At 37.3% G+C, this 17,359-nt stretch overlaps 1 protein-coding gene across 1 annotated transcript in view; it reads left to right on the forward strand.

Moving 5' to 3' along the window:
- The window catches only part of Nsmaf (neutral sphingomyelinase activation associated factor), a 66,061-nt gene that overhangs the window by 10,357 nt on the left and 38,345 nt on the right, over window positions 1-17,359 (forward strand). Inside the window, exons 4-8 of the mRNA XM_033759089.1 lie at window positions 9,777-9,866; window positions 14,511-14,589; window positions 14,687-14,754; window positions 14,831-14,867; window positions 17,188-17,238. Coding sequence (XP_033614980.1) covers window positions 9,777-9,866; window positions 14,511-14,589; window positions 14,687-14,754; window positions 14,831-14,867; window positions 17,188-17,238 — 325 coding nt within the window. The remainder of the gene's footprint in view (window positions 1-9,776; window positions 9,867-14,510; window positions 14,590-14,686; window positions 14,755-14,830; window positions 14,868-17,187; window positions 17,239-17,359) is intronic.

The raw sequence follows: 17,359 nt of genomic DNA on the forward strand, positions 1-17,359 counted from the left end.
AATAACATCGAGAAAACAGTAAAGTTCTGTTGCTGTTGTGGTACCTGGCACCATTTTTTTTTATTAGCATCTTAATCATCAACTAGAAAGAGAACATTCTAGAGTAATATTATTAAATGTGGCTCTGATAAAGCACGGTCACTACTATGTATCATAAAGCAGGTACAAGATATTTTACATTCACAGAGGTATGATACAGTACTGTCCTACATCAATAATACTAGAATCAGTTTTGGTTTGAAATTTGCTTTGTCTGCAAATAAGATTGCTACCTCTGCTTTTTCTGGGCTCCTGTCACATGGAGAATTGTTTTCTATCCTTTCGCTTTCAGTCTGTGCGATTCTTTTTGCACTTGGTGTCTTTCTTGTATACAACATAGTGTTGGATTTTGCTTCTTATTCCATTTTGCCAGTCTGTTTCTCTTGATTGGTGAGTTGAGGCCATTGACATTGATGGTTATAGCTGATATGTACTGACTTATTATTGACATGTTATTGGCCTTTTGTTGACTCTTTTAACTTTTTCACCTTCTCCTTTTAGTTTCTTGCCTTGCCTTTTTGATTTGCTCTGTTGGGCCTCATGTTGTTGTTGCCTTCATTGTCTTTTTCTAGGAACTTACTTAGAATTGCTTATAGTATTGGTTTGGTATTCATGTAGTTTCTCAGGTGTTCTTTGTTGTGGAAGTGTCTTATTTCCCATCCATTTTGAAAGAGTTTTGCAGGATACATCAGTCTAGGTTGGAGGTTTTTCTATTTTAGTACTTGAAATATCTCATTCCAGGCTCTCCTTGCCCTAAGGGTTTGTGTTGAAAAGTCTGCTGTGATTCTGATGGGCTTTCCTTTGCATGTGATTTGTTTCTTTTCTCTTACTGCTTGTAGTATTTTGTTCTTCTGTTGGGTTTCTGGGATCTTGATTATTATATGTCTAGGTGTAGATTTTTTTTTTTATTGTGGCTAGTTGGGGTCCTATATGCCTCAGTTATCTGAATGTCAAATTCTTCCCTTCTGTTTGGGAAGTTTTCTGTCATTAATTCTGCAAACAGCTTTTTAAAGTCATTTGTATTTTCTCCTGCTACTTCATGGATTCCTATCAGTCTTATGTTATTCTTCTTTGCATCATCTAGGAGATGTTGGATCGATTTCTCATGATCCCTTACTGTTTTTAAGAGGCCTACCTCTCTTTTCATGGTCACTGACTGCAATCTTATCTTCTATATCTAAGAGTCTATCTTTGCATAAAGATCTCTTTTCATGGTCACTGACTGCAATCTTATCTTCTATATCTGAAAGTCTATCTTTGCATTCTTTTATTCTGTTGCATATACTTTCAATGGAGTGTTTAATCTCCTGGATATCTGTTTGAATTTGTTTTATGGATTCCATTTCTTTCCTATGTTGGGTGTTTATTTTTTCCATTTCTTTCTTAGGCTGGGCCTTCATAGCGTCTATCATGGTCCTGAGCTCATCTATTTTTTTGTCAGTTTCTGCTGTAGAGTCTTGAATCACGACTTCCATTTTGCTCACTATCTCTATGATTATCTGGGAAATTATTTCTGTTTTGAGTTTTCCTAGAGCCTGATTTATGTGTTTTGTTACTTCCTGTGCTTTGAGTTCAGAGTGTCCTGGTGGTTCACTATTGGCCTTTTCATCCTCATTTGCCCTACTGTTTGCCATTGGTGAACTGGAAGTCTGCCTTTGTGTCTTGCTTAAGTGTTTTCTTATTTTTATTTTTGTTGTTGGACTATCCTTGTTTTAATCTCTGGGTTATCACCCAAATCTTCCTGATAAAGTTGCGCCCTAGCTTCTGGGTCTCTAACGACCCACAGACATTCTCATCTTCATAACATCAGAGAAAACAGCTCATCAAATCAACCACAATCCTTTATCCCAACTGATACAATCAGCAACACATTAAGATGAAGCACAACTTGGAAACTGACCATCTGTGGTAGTCACTAGTCTATCACCCTTAAATCATTTGAATTAAATTGAAATCAAGAAGCAATCCAGAACATGTCTGCAGTGAACAAAATTTCAATATAGTATATCTAACATTTAATGGCTCAGACAGAGCTAGGACGCAAGACCCCTGATCTCAGTTAGCTGATGGCTGAACCCCATGACACAGACTGACCTCGGGCTCCAAGGCCCAGATTGAGCGCCCCAACCTTCTGAATGGTTGGTTGAACTCCACACCATTCTTCTACAGGTTTCCCACGCCCTTTCTTTAAAGATGGTCAAAGTTGGGAACTCAGAAAAATACCCTTTATAACCACCTCTGCCTCTGCAGATTTGTTCAAAAGACTGGCACAATCAGGAGGTTTTAGAGTGTGGGGGGTGGGGTAAGGGGAATTATGGGGGTTTAGGGGTGCCCACGTGGCTACCTTCCTGGCACTGGAGTGATGGCGGCTGGGGCGGGAGAAGGTGTGGCTCTCCTTCCTGCAGTGGATTGGGGCCCAGGCTGCCTTCCAGGTGCTGGAGCGATGGTGGCTGGGGCGGGAGAAGGCGTGGCTCCTAACCCTAATGTTTTTTGATCCAACTTCAATCCCTTTCTCCTGTAACATACTGTGTTATTTTTAAATGAGGCATATGGGCTACCAGCCATTGCTTATATTAATGTTATCTTAGGTTTAAAGTGATTCTGAAATGGTTGAAGCCAGGTTTATGTTGATTTTACAACCCTCATAGTCAAACTCCTCTGTGAGCCAGCAGCATGAGCATGCCTGGAGCTTGTTAGACCTGGAAAACCTCAGGCTCCATCCTAGATTTGTATTTTTTGTCAACTATAGTGCATTCTGTGTCCTGCAAGGTGGCAATGAACATGAACTAGTTTTGAAGTAGACTGGTGCACCCACTGTGGAAATCATTGGTGCCTGTGGAAATTTGAGATAGCTCAAAAAACTAGGATTACTGGTCCCATTTGACCAGTAGTAACCTATTGGGTATCTTCCCAAAGAATTAAAAGAATCATACCATACCACTGTATGTGCACGCATGTTCATAGCACAGTTTGTAATAGCTAAAATTTGGAAGCAGCCCAGTTGCCCATCAACTGGACACTGGATAAAGAATATATGATTTTTAAAAATAAGAGTACTACTCAGCCATAAAGAATGAGAAATTAGAGGACCAGGGATTTAGTTCAGTGGTTCCACCGCCTGCCTCGCAAGTGCCGAGTTCAATCCCTGGTACCAAAAGTAAAAGATTACTTTGCCAGGCATGGTGGTGCATGCCTGTAATCCCGGCACCCAGGTTGCTGAGGCAGGAGGATTGCTGTGAGTGCGAGACCAGCCTGGGCTACATAGTGAGTTCCAGGTCCGTTTTAACTATGTAGTGAGACCCTGTCTCAAAAAAACAAAAAGAATGAAAAACTTGAGATATTTATAGCCAAAGGGATGCACACTGAGGCCATACTTTCTTAAGTGAAATAAATAGGACACGTGTAAATTCTGAATAGTTTCTCTGGTGTGAGAAACAAAGTGTTACTAATGATCAAAATGTATAATAGATAATGTGAAATAGGAAAGGATAGGTGCAAAGGGAAAGTGGGAGGGGTAGGGGAAAGAAAAAAATATGAGAAAAGGAAAAAAACAGAAATAGTCTTTTTAAGGAGGGGTAAGAGGAGTTGAAAGGGAGGGCAGGGGAATGGGGAAAAATAAGAACCAAGATACATTATGTAAAGGTACAAATTCTCAATAATGAATGTCATGATATTGTATACCTAAAATGTACCAATAAAAAAGTTTTGAGAAAAAAGGAAAACTATTTCAGTAAAGAAGTACAGCAGGCTAGGTTACCCTGTAGGCAAAGCAGCTCAGGATGGAACAGTACAGGTGGCTACTGCGCAGAGCAGCCATCTCCCCAGATTACATTTCCTTTTAGAAGGATTCAAGAGAATGTCATTTTTTTTGTTTCTTTTGGTCAGTAAAAGGGACAGGGACTTCTAGCCAGAAGGGCAAATCTTTCAGCACACATGTGCCATTTTATGAATGGTTCAAATTCTTAGAAACATTGTTGTAGCCTACCCAGGTGGGGGAGAGTTTAGTAAGTGTTGCTACTGTGAAGGTATAATGAAATTTAGGGTCTGTTCTCTGTCAATCTGACTCCACATTTACGTATACCACTTTATCCATTTGTCCATGCATTCCTCTTTCTTTATCTTCAGCAGTACAGCAGCTTAGTGGATTAATTAGCTGCCTGTTTCACCATCTGGAATGTACAGCTGCCTGTCCGTTTTCTTTCAGGTGGTTACTTCAAAGTCCTGCCTGTTTGCTCCCACTCTTATTTTAACAAGATCCTGAGATGCTTTTGTACACATTAAAGTGTGAGAAGCACTACTGTAAATAATAGTAGTTATGAATTCATCCCAATTGTTTTGTTTGCTTATTCGTTCCTTAAACTCTACATCCTTATGTATCTTCATAGTGTTCATAAGGCTTATGAAGACATCTTTCCCAGCCTAGCTATGTCTCTTGATTAGGAAACTTAAGAGAATAAGAGATATTTTTTACCTTTCTTCTCATAGACTGTTGAGACTTGAAATTAGAAACTATTAACTTTATACATGGTGTCAATGCAAAGAATTTTAATTTCTGAACTGTCTTGGTGGGGAAATAACTACATCTCACATGGAGGAGGATATAATTTCCCAATTCTGGCTGAAAGGTAGAGCTTTAAACTTATTTTGGAGGGGAAGGACTAAAAAGGCCAGGTGGATAGTGAAATTGGTTACTGGAGGTCAGCAGTCAGGAGATAAAGTGTTTCTGAAGTGGAGGAGGTGCCGATCATTTCCATGAGAAGCAATGCATACAGGAAATAGAAATACTGTTACACTGTTAGGTCATTCAGATGCAGATGTCTCTGTACAGATGTCTCCAGAACATAGGTAATAAAACGAACCAGATTTTATGATAAAAGAGGATTTTAGTGTGTGTTGTAGGTGTTACTGGATCTAGTTATGACAGGAATCAAGTTACAGAATTTTGTAAAAGGAAAGACTAATAACACAAAAAGCAGTTGGCTTGCAACATCAAGAAGATAAACATCTGTACAGGAATTTATGGTGAGAGAGAAAAAAAAAACATAGTTTTGGAAAGGGCCACAGAGCGACTTAATTGTATTCATTTGTTATAGATCATATGGTGGGTGAAACAGTGATGGTGTGTACCTGGTACAGATCAGAAAACAGGAAGTGGCAGTGCTAATAACATTCTGAAATGAAGACTGAGATCTAATTACAGGCCTTTGCTTCACCTGTTGAAGTTTCAGTTTATTGCAGTGCACAGAGCTTTGGAGTTTTACTTAATTTCTGGAGTTGTTGAGACAGGGTGTTGCTGTCAGGCTGACCTTAAAATCACTATATAGCCCAGACTCCTTGAACTCACGTGTGCATAAATGTATGTAGTGCTAACTGTAGATGAGGTTATGAATCACACAGAGTAAGTTGTCGTTAGTGACCTGTAGAAATCTGCTATGAAGTAAAGTCATGTTATTTTAATCTCTGTTGCCAAGAGTTATGGCCAGGAAAATGCAGTATATTTAGATCATTTGAACTTTGGCAGAGGATAAGGTTTCTTTCTGTGATTCTTATCAGAATTAAGAAAGGAGAAGTTAATATTGGTGTAGTTGCTTGGAAAGACATTATTTGAATGACTGTGTTGGGGCTCAGAAAATGATATCCTGAAGGGTGGTACTTTGCAACGTGGAGTTCCTTAAAGAGGTTGGAAAGCATCAGAAGAAAAGCCTCTGACCTTTTCCTGCCCTTCTGCCTTTGGCTTCTTTGTCCCCCCAAAAGTGAGTCATAAAAACCAGAATTCTTCTTTTTCCAGGTAGAAATAGAAAGTAGAATCCCTCTAAAGTGGTTGTTGGGAAATGGGAAGAAAATGTCCGAATGGGAAGGGGTACAAGTGAGGGAGAAAAGAAGGAAGGGACAAGAAAAAAGTGAAAATAGAAAAAATGAAAACAAAGCTTTGTACATAGGGGAAGTATTGAGGGGGGATGGGATAAAATAAAATTTTTTAATTAAAAAAAAAAACGGAAAGTAGTACCCCTTCCCTAAAGCAAGTCATAAAACCTAGGAAGGTTGCTTTCCTTCCCTTTGTCTTCATTTCAGAGGAGTCCTGCCCATACCCAGGAAGGAGGAGTGCTGCACAGAAAGACCCGGGAGAATCTGACCTGCTGGGCCTTGCCAGGTTTCCCATCAGTCTGTCACCCGTCTGTCCATTCACATTTTTGCACAGCTCTCATCAAACCTAAGCTTGAAATAGTTTTCTAGGTCTTCTTGTCTCTATTTCTGAAGGCTCCTGTGTCACATAAAACTTTAACTAAATAAATTTGGTATATTTTTCTCTTGTTAACGTATCTTTTGATAGAACAGTGTCATCTCTGATCCTTATGTTGGGTGAGGAAATGGTGTCACACTGTTTCTGGCCCTACAATTCGCTTCAGGGATTGCTGTCAAATGTATTACTGAATAGGCATTTCCATTGCAAGGGGTGTTCACAGGATTGTCATTTTGCCCTGTTTGACCCCCAGTTTTCTTAATTTCTGCCTTATTTCACAACCCATTTCCAGAGTCTGTTTAAAATTTAAAAAAGTCCAGCCAGGCATGGTGATGCATGACTGTAATCCCAGTATTCTGGAAGCTGAGGCAGGAGGATCACTGTGAGTTCAAGGTCAGCTTGAATGAATTGCATAGAGAAACCTTCTCTCAAAAAACCAAAAAAAAAAAGCCAGGCATGGTGGCGCACGCCTATAATCCCAGCACTCAGGAGGCTGAGGCAGGAGGATCGCTGTGAGTTTGAGACCAGCCTGGGCTACATAGTGAGTTCCAGGGCAGTCTCAACTACACTGTGAGACCCTGTCTCAAAAAAAAAAAGTCCAGTTTGGTTAACACAGCCCTGTGGTGGGGACACTAATAGTCCATAGTCATCAAAGGATGGTGTTGGGATATTCAGAGTACAGATGGCAAATGCATTGCCCTTGTGAGCTCTCCCCTGTCCCATGGCTCTATGCCCATCCCTAGGGCATTGCAGTTACCTCCCAAGTTCTTCCTAATACAGTGAAGCCTTTTTTTTACACCTGGAGCCTAGATCCAGGATTGACTAGTAATGCAATCTGGATATACTATTAACACTACTCATCAACAGAATGTTGAGTAATTTTTGAGCAGCTGTGAATGCAGTATCCTTATGGGATCCCTGGAGTAGAGCTATTTTAGTATTGTTAATTAGGCATATAAATATGCTTTGAAATCCAGGTGACAGAGAGGATAACGTCTTTTTAGTGAAGTTGACTTGTTCAGTGATTCTCTTTATCCTAAAGAGAATAACTACATGCTTTTGTAAAGATTGGATTAAACTAGGGATATGCAGGCTCCAGGCCAAGAGTTTCCTAAAGAAAGAATTTATAGCCTGGTATAATACTAATGGATAAAACCATAAAATTGCAAAGCATTGATTTAAAATTTTGAAAGCATAGACACTTACTTCATGTATTACAGTTTGTAGAACCCACAAAATTTAATGTAATAATTTTTACACAGAAAAAAATTTAAAGCAGATATAACAACTTTATAATTAAATGAAAGCAAAAGAAAAGTTCTTAATTCATTAACTTTAAATGGTATGATTTATGTCCCTTCTCTATGTATTATACATTTCTTGTTAAATATGCATACTGATAGATTAATGAGGTTATAATTCATTTGTTTACCAAAATGATGACTTTAATTCTTATTGATATGAATGTATTTTAATATATGGAAGAGCTAGTTGTCACTGAGAGTGACTTGTGTTTCATAGACACAAAATTGTGACATTATCTTATTGAAGAATATTTCTTTTCCCTCTATAGAGGGAAAGCAAAGGAGAGTAGGAAGATCAGCGGAAAGAAAGGAGGATCGCACAGCTCTAGCCCAAGAAAAGGGTTTTCAGTTATTCGGATACAAGCTAAATATAAAGGGACAAGGCAACTAATGAGTCTCCCTAATTTTCACCTTCTTGGAAATGATCTAATGCATCAGTGGTCTGTTCTTAGCATTCCTAAGTCTTGTGATTATATTGCAATTCAGAATAAATATCAAGCATTTCATACTGTGCTCTGGCAGATTAACCTATGAGTAATTCTTTTATTTTTTTTTGGTACTGGGCATTGAACCCAACATGACTAATTCTTGCTCATGGATTCAGAAATGGAGGACAAGTCAATAAAAGCCACCTATTAGGATGTTAAAAATGGTTCTTGCTATCATTAATTTTAATTTTTTATGAGTCATTACTCGGGGTCAGGTTTTTTTGTTCTAGTGAGCAATCTCTTCTCTTGTCGTGTATATAATTTCTTCTTTGTAAGGGTATTAATTATAGTCTTTTGACCTTTTCTTCTCTCTGCATTATCTCCAGTTCTCCCAGTTGTGTTCTTTCTGCTTGTTGTGGTCTTGTTCTTTAATATCAGAGACTGGTGATCTTGGGCTGTCACTTTGTATTTAAGTACTATCTTGGTACGTGATGCCCGCTGTTTCTGGACTTTGTGGCACTCCTGTGATTTGTGTTTGTTTTCTTCCACTGGTACCTACCTTCTCTGAGGCATCTCGTACTCTCATTTCTGAGCTTTGCAAATTCCCTCTGTTTTTCCTCTTTCACAGATTTGCCTACATCTCTTCCATGCTTTAATATCTTTCAAGTTGCTTTAGTCTTTGAGTTTTAGCATTTTAAAAATACTTTTATTCACATATCAGTGTTGTTTCAGAAGGAAGCAAACTAAGGATATAGTATTTAGTTAGGTGTGGTGGTTCCTGAGACAGGAAGATTGCCAGGAGTTCAAGGCCATCCTGAACTACATTGCAAGACCCTGTCTCCAAAAAAAAAATTGTACATGTGTAATCTGCCACATTTAATCCGTCTTCACTGACACAGAACTTTCAAGATCCGTTTCAAATCCCATACTTTTGATGAGAGTTTTCCCCTATAACTCTAGATGCCATGTTTCCTGGTCCTTATCATGAAACAAATGAAACCTTATTTTCACTTCTTTGCTATGTATTTGTTTCTGTGGCCATACAACTATTTTTTTTTTGTCTTATTGCCTTATTTTTAAAAGTATAAAGCGTAGAGCAGTATTAAATCATTTCCTTAAAATTATAAAGCACTTAAAAACCTATTATAATCCAGTCCCATCCCATTCAGTTTATTTTACTTATTATTATTATTTATTTTTTTTTTTATTTTTTATTTTTTTGGTGCGGGGAATCAAACCCAGTTTTGAAGGCAGGCAGCAGAACTTCTGAGATAAATCCCTGGCTATTTTACTTGTTAAACACCATTGTGTACAAAGCATTGGTTTGGTTTTGACCAGGGACTAAGGACCTATCTCCTAGAGGCACATGATCTTTTAAGAGTTAAACAGATGAATTCAAATCACCATGAGACAGGGAGGGGATGGGAAAGTCTGGCATGTTCAGTTGGTGTTAACAAGAAGAAAATTCCATAGTTGGGAAAGCATCAAGCTTTTTTAGGCAACAAGTTAAATTTTATGAAATTGAGGTTTCTCTACAGGAATCATCCATCTACTTGGTTTATATTTTGGCATAGTGATTATTTGACCTCCAGGGCAGGCAGAACATTCAGGGAGGAATGCCTGGCATGTGCCTCACAAGTGCTGCTCAAATTAATGAATGGGAAAGAACTTTGGAATCAGATATTTTGAATATTTGGCTTGCCATATTTTCTAAAAACTTAATGTAAAAGAAGGTGGTTTCTTTTTTTCCTCCCCCAAATCTAGGTTTTCCTTGCTGCTGCTCAACTTAGAGGAATACTACTTTGAACAGCATACAGCTAATCATATTCAGCACAGGGGCAGCAATGATGAAAGGTAAGAGAGCTTTTGGAGTTTTACCCACTAACAAACCTTTCTGACAGTTTTACAGTGAAATACAGGCTTATTTAGGGCTTTTCTCTCTTCTTTCTTATTAGGAAAGTAAGAAGAATGGGTTTATAAATTGCTGTCATAATTTCAAGTATTTTTTAAAACCGAAAAGTGTTTGTGCTAAGATTGCTGGAAGGCCTCTGATCTATCTCACCCTTTAGTTCTTTTACCCCTCCTGTAGTTATGCAGTGTACTCTGTTCTCAAACATTAGGGTTGTAGTGTTACAAAGTAATAATTATAAGTTACATGACTGGTATGCAGTCAACACTCAAAATCAAAATAAATAAATAAATAAATCAGATTTAGAAGTAAAATCTGCTATCTCCCTGTTTCATGATTGGTAGTTGCTTAATAAAAAGATTGTTCCTTTGACTCTTATCTTTTAAAGTTATGTACAAAAGTGGTTATTGAAGTTTTTTGTTTTCCTTGTAAAATTTGTACTTCAGGGTCACCAAATTGCTGATAAGTAAGTTTTTTTTTATTAACAAATTGTAGCTAATCAATATAGAAGGAATGATAAAAATTTAATCCGTAGTAAAATAATAGATCTACACTAGGGGTCAGCACATTACATCCCTTTGGCTAAATCTGACCAGCTTATTGTTGTTGTCAGTAAAGTTTTATTGGCAATGAAGTGCTTAAAGTAAATAAGATTAATTTGTCACATGTGAATTCCAAATGATTGATAGTGTAAAACACAAACTAAAAAATATGTATGTTATCAAAATACATTTGTTCAATTACAGGAAGGAATAAGTTTTTTTTGTTTGTTTTTTTGAGACCTGGAACTCACTGTGTAGTCCAGGCTGGTCTCAAACTCCCAGCCATCCTCCTACCTAAGCCTCCCAAGTGCTGGGATTACTGTCGTGTGCTACCATGCCTGGCCAAGAAATAAGTTTTTAAAAGAACATAATCAAATGCATACACTTTGAGATTATAATGTTAAGTGAAATAAATCAGACACATAAGCTTAAATATCAACATGGTTCCTCTTATATGAGAAACTCATTATAAATAAAGAGCAAAATAGAAGATAACAGGGAATAGGAAGATAGATCTTTAATGAAAAGACAATCAAGAGATGGAAGGAGGTGAACAGAAAGGAGGAAAGAGAATGAAAAAAGAAATAAAGATGTGTTATATACATGTAACCAACTCCATATCAGAAATGTAAATATTATGTACAAACGTCCAAAAAAAAGAGAGAGATCAAGAGATGAGTGGATGAGAGAAAAGGGATGAAAAATAGAATTAAGATATGTTATATATAGGTGCCAACTTCCCACAAGGAATATAAACAATTTGTACTACACACATGTACTAATAAACTTTTAAAAAAGATTTATTAGTAACATAAGCACACCCATTTGTTTGCATACTGCATGTGATTGACTTCCTCTTACAATAGAGAGATTAATGGATAGTGTCATAGACACCACATGGCCTGTAAAACCAAAGAAGCTAGTAGGGTCTTCACAGAAAGAATTTTCCATCTCTAATCTGGACAGTCATCTTCAGTGGCTGTTAATACCATTAGGTAAGAAGCTGCTGAAAAATTTCATAATGCCTATATTAAGATTAACATCACCAGAATCCTCTGGTGCCTGCTGATGGGAAGACGAGACATGTGCCTCTCCTTAGACATAGTTTTATCAGAAGATCAAACCAGAATCTGATCAAGTCTAAATCTTGCTGATAACTTAAAGGAAATATGTGGGTAGAGAAATACCACAGACATGATTCAACAGAATTTGTAGTATGGGAAAGTTATTTTATAGTAAGAGATGTGAGGGATCTACCAACTAGTTGTAATATGGACTTTGGATTTTGATTAGAGCAAACTAAAAACACATTTATCAAGCAGAAAAAATGGACCACTGTATACTTGATGACATTAAATTATTATTATTATTAATAGTAGTATTTTGGTCTTGGTGATAGAACCAGGACGTTTTGTGCAGGCTGAGCATGTGCTCTACCACTGAAGAATACCTTTGGCCCTGACTTAGGTGTGATACTGATAGGCCATTTATTAAGAGAGCTCTGTGATTGACTCATTTTAAAAGTATTTATGGATAATGCATGTTGTCAATAACTATCTATAGTCCATGTGCTAGGCAGCTTTCTGTAATGTAACAAATTCCTGAGATAATCAATGTAGAACATGATAAGGTTTATTTTGATTGTGTTTAAGCCCATGGTGACACATCGTGGCAGGAGCAAAACTGATCACCACTTGACTGGGAAGTGACAATGAGAAAGAGGACCCAGAATCCCAATATCCCCTTGGAGGGTACTGTTGTAGTTACTTTCCTCATTGCTGAGACAAAATACCTGACACCAAAGTTAAAGGAGACAAGGTTTATTTAGCTCACAGTTTGTAGAGGTTCAGTCCATAATTGGTTGGCTCCAAGGCAGGGTGGTATGGCAGACAGGCATTATAGAACAGAAACAGTTGCTGGGGAGCTGGGGATTTAGCTTAGTGGTGCTGTGCCTACCTTGCAAGCATAAGGTCCTGAGTTTGATCCCCTGGTATCTTATTGAGGGGAAAAAAAGCGGGGATGGGGAGAGAGAAAGCTCACAGAGAGAGAGAGAGAGAGAGAGAGAGAGAGAGAGAGAGAGCTCACAGAGAGAAAGAGCTCACTGTGTAGGGGGGTGTTTGTGGTGGGCACAAGGTAGAAAAGCAAGCAAGTGACAATAGACCAGAGAACTTCTGTCCCTGATATTATATCCAGGATACCACCCTTTGGGCAGGTTGCACTTATACTCTTAATTTTAGCACTGCACCATGAATCAATCCCAGCATCATACACTCTAGATCCAGCCACCTCTGACTGCATGAGGCTTTGGAGGGACATGTAGTCACCATAACAGGCACATTCCTAGTGACTTGAAGGCCTCTCACTCTGTCCTGTGTCCTAGAACTTCCATCACCTTCTAGTGGTGTTGCTCTATGGACTAAGCCTTTACAATATGGGCCTTTGGGGGGCACTTATCTAAACCATAACAATCTAGCAGAGTTTCAGGAGGCTTATCCATGAAACAAGAATGATAGTTGCCGAAACTACATAATTGGTACAGTGGGCATTTTGAGTGTCTCTGTATGTGTTTAGAAATTTCATGTTTTTTGGTGGGGAGGAGGCTGTACTTGGGACTGAATCCAGGGTCTTACACATGGTAGGCAAGTGCCTTGCCACTGAGTAATAGACACAGCCCAAGTTTGTGTGTTTTAAAGTCACTGTTGGGTAAGTGTGGGTTTAAAAAAGTAAATACACTTGGCTGGGGATTTAGGTCAGTGGTACTGCCTTCCTTGCAAGTGCAATGTCCTGAGTTCGATCCCTGGTAGCAAAAAAAAAAAGTAAATACACATAACATGAATAAATGATACAAAAATTTTTAAACCTTTGAGGAAGTATTACAAACTGAATCAGGACTTTCAGCATGATGAGCCTTGTCATCCATTTAGTGTGTGTGTGTGTGTGTGTGTGTGTGTGTGTGTATTTTTTTTTAACATATATATATAAGAAAGAAAGCTTAAGTGACTATTTCCAGCCCATAAAAAAATAGGAAGTGTTACCCAGGAGAGTGGATCAAGGAAGAGACCTTCTCAGACTATAAGGCTGGGCTTCTTAATGTAGTGGTTTTATTGATACTTAAACTTTTTAAGCAATAGACTTTATAGAGAGATTTATATACTTCCCTGGTATCTACTGGAGGTTTATTATAGTGTTTACTTATCTCCTACAGATGTCATACTGTATACTTTAAATCATTTCTAGATTACTCATGAGGCCTAATGCAATGACTATACATAACTTCACGGAATCACTGTAGTACTTGGTGGATGATAAATTCAAGTCTTCCTTTTTGGAACTCTGAAACTATTTTATAAATATTTTTTATCTGAGATTGGTTGAATGTATGGATTCAGAACCTCAGAGATGGAGGGCTGATGACAATTATTTTAGTTGAGGCAAAGTAGATCCCTGGGATGAATAGAGTAGGAGGTTTAATAGAAACACCAAAGAATGGCTACAGGAAAAATTCAGATGTCACTGAAGTGATTTTAAAGAACCCGAGATCTTGAAAATGCTACTTTTAGACTAACTCTACTCATTGAAACTGATCTTAGGGTGACTTTTATTAATAGTAATATTCCAGTGTCTCTTATGTTCTGAGCACATAATAAGCTGTTGTCTTAGTTTGATCATTGATAAAAGTAATCTAATCAATAAAAGAAGATAAAGTGTATAGATTTTTATTAGCTTCAGGCAGGTGACACATACTGGCAAAAACTAAGTTCCTTATCGTTTTTGGTCCTCAGTTTTCCCTTAAGAGTAATTGTGAGGACCAAATAAAGTAATAAATGTAGAATATATGGTACAAGGGCCAACAAATCAAAATAAGATGAGCAGATTTCTCTATCGTTTATGTAGATAAAGAGGAAAATATTTTTTTCCTTCCAGTAATATCTTTCTTTCTAATTGAGTTGTTGAGTTTTTATTAGCCTTAGTAGCCAAACATTTTATTTAAAGGATATCATGATTTTTTTTTTTTTTTTTACTGTTATATTCTGCTTTAATTCCTAGGAAAATCAGAGGCTCCTTAAAAATATGTTCAAAATCAGTGATTTTTGAACCAGATGCAATTTCCCAGCCCATTATTAAGGTAAAACACATTATAAATATGAACAGAAACATTCCTATTTTTTGTGTACATTTTTCCTTTGCTTATTTTTATAATATTCTCTTTCAATTTTATCCAGATTCCTTTGAGAGACTGTATAAAAATAGGAAAGCATGGAGAATATACAGCCAATAGACACCCTGCAAAGTATGTAATTTTCATTGTTTAATTTTATTTCACCCAAAAGCTTTTCTGTAACTGATTACTTTTATCTGCATTTTAGGTCAAAATGTGCAGGGATTTCACTCATTTTTAGTCAGGTAAGAAGCACCCAATAAAAAAAAATTTTTTTCCTAACTTACATGAATGTATGTGTGATAATTTTTTTTTACATGATGAAATTATTTTTTTCTAAAGATCTCAAATGAAGATCCTTGGAACTAATGTTTAAATGATTTTAAAGTGTAATAATTGAGAGTGTTTTAAAAGAATATGATCTCCAGTGGGATCCTTATGGTTTATTAAATCTGCAGAATCTGCAGGCTTGTGGATTTTGTCCTCAGGAACTTAGCCAGCATAGAAGGGTTGAGAGGAAGGGATGGCAGTTCTTCCTGTAGCCTTATATCTATTTAGGAGGTCGGAGGCCAGCACCAGTCCACTTAAATGATGTCAGACTGACTCTGGTCCTCCTGTGTGCTTATATCTATAGATCTTACTACTTCATGATCTTATTCCAGAATACCCATAATTTGGAAGGAAGAGGTATTTTTTTAGTTTGGAGTAGAGTTTCCATTATAAAAACTATCCATTTTAGTTATTTTATTAATTTCAGGCTTAGAAATAAAGTCTCCAAGTCTTCCTACCTACTTTTTATAGTTTGTAGAAGAGCTCTCAACCCTAACCAATGCAAAATCAGCCTAACACATATGGGCACAGAGGCACAAGCTACTCTTTCAAGTGTTACTTTAAATTTTCATGCCAAGTACACAACCAGGCAATTTCTCTGTGTTTTTTATTAAATACTAGGTCACAAGTTCTCAGCATAAATTCTGATGCTTTAGATTTTGCTTTAGAAGTTTTGCTTCCAGTTCTTATTGTTGCTGCTAGAACAACAATGCATATATGTGTTATTAAACTAAAAGAAAAGTTTACAAAGCAGGGACTTCTGGCCAGGGGCAAGAGTGGAAGCAAGAAGGCCCTTGGGTGTTCAGAATCACATGTTTTGGACCAGGAAGTTGAGAGGTAGACACTATATGAGTATATTCTGAAGAAAACCCTAGCAGATGTGCTGATAGGTTAGTTGCGTGGCATAAACAATCAGGAAAGGTTCTACTTAGGTTGATAGTGGTGCCTTACTGCCATAAAGAAGCCTGGGGAGGTAGGGGAGGCTTGTTTAGAATGTGAGCTGCCTGCCAGACCCAGAGAAGCCCACTATGTTATTGCAATTGGTCTCTTGGGGTTCAGAGGGCAGGCTGAGGCTAGAAAGGTAAATGAGGCTGTTGAAGTTTCCAGAATTTTTTTTCATTGAGTTTTGTGGTACTGTTTAAGTATATAGTACAGTTACATTCATCACTGGGATCTTGTACCTTTACATGACAGATCTTGGTTTTCATTTTTTCCCCATACCCCTGCCCTATTTACAAAGACTTTATTTCCATTTTTTCCTTTTCTCATATTTTTTTCTTGTCCCTTATTTCTTTTCCCCTTCCCTTCCCACTTCCCCTACATCTTTAGCCCTTTTCTTCCTATTTCACATGGTCAGTTATACAATTTGGATCTTATTTTTCCAAAGTTTTTTAAAGCCCTGGGACTGGACAAAATTTGCAAGGGCCCAAGAGTGGACAGAAAGTTTAGAGGTTAAGGCTTTGCATGCAATTCACAGGCATTAGACATTAGGAAGAGTGGGACAACTAGGAGCAGGTGTACTGGAAGCCGAGTGGAAATATGCTTCAGGAAGAGTCATTAGTTCTGTGACATGCTGTGAGGAAAGCCAAGGAAAAGTTGAGAATCAGCTGTTGGATTTGGTGATGTGGAGATCTTGTGCTCATGTGGCTATCAGAGTAGTTGCAGTAGTGTGGTGAGGTGAAAATAGGTCAGGAGCCCAAAATTTACTTTTTTTTTTTGTACTGAGGATTGAACTCAGGACCTTGAGCTTGCAAAGCAGGTGATGGAACTACTGAGATAAATCCCCGGCCCTTGGCAGAATTTTAATATATGGTGCGAAGCCTGGAATTTTGATGAAAACATGCCCAGGCCACCTCTAGGGAAGTGATGTATTTATGTTAATAAATACATTTCATACCACAATGACTTTGTTTTATTCATCTTGTAGAAAATCAGCACTTAGATGAGCTTCCTTCCCCTGTCTTCTTGGTTACTTAGTACAAATAGTAACATTCACAAATATTCACTTGCCCAGTAATTGTTACTAACTTGATGTCTGGATTATTCTGTTTTTAATTTAATATTTATTTTAATATCAGAACTTTAAAACCATATGAATATTAATGCAAGTACTTTTCCAAATAGAGGTGATATAATAACTATTTAAAACATTCAACTCATATGTCCTAATTTATGATTACTCTTTAGAGGGAAAATTTTTGGTTATGTTTTATAAATATTAATATTTTTCCTCAGGTATATTTCATTAAAGAACATAATATTGTTGCACCATATAAAATAGAAAGGGTAAGTAAAGTTTTTAATGTATTTCCAACAATTTATATAGTGATTTGAGCAATAAGATTTTGTGACTCTGTTACCATCTTTAAGCAAGTATTACAATATTGGGTGCTTAAAACCTTACTAC

This window comes from Fukomys damarensis, unplaced genomic scaffold (genome assembly GCF_012274545.1).
Source record: "Fukomys damarensis isolate Sample0158 unplaced genomic scaffold, DMR_v1.0_HiC HiC_scaffold_5, whole genome shotgun sequence".
Classification (NCBI taxonomy): domain Eukaryota; kingdom Metazoa; phylum Chordata; class Mammalia; order Rodentia; family Bathyergidae; genus Fukomys; species Fukomys damarensis.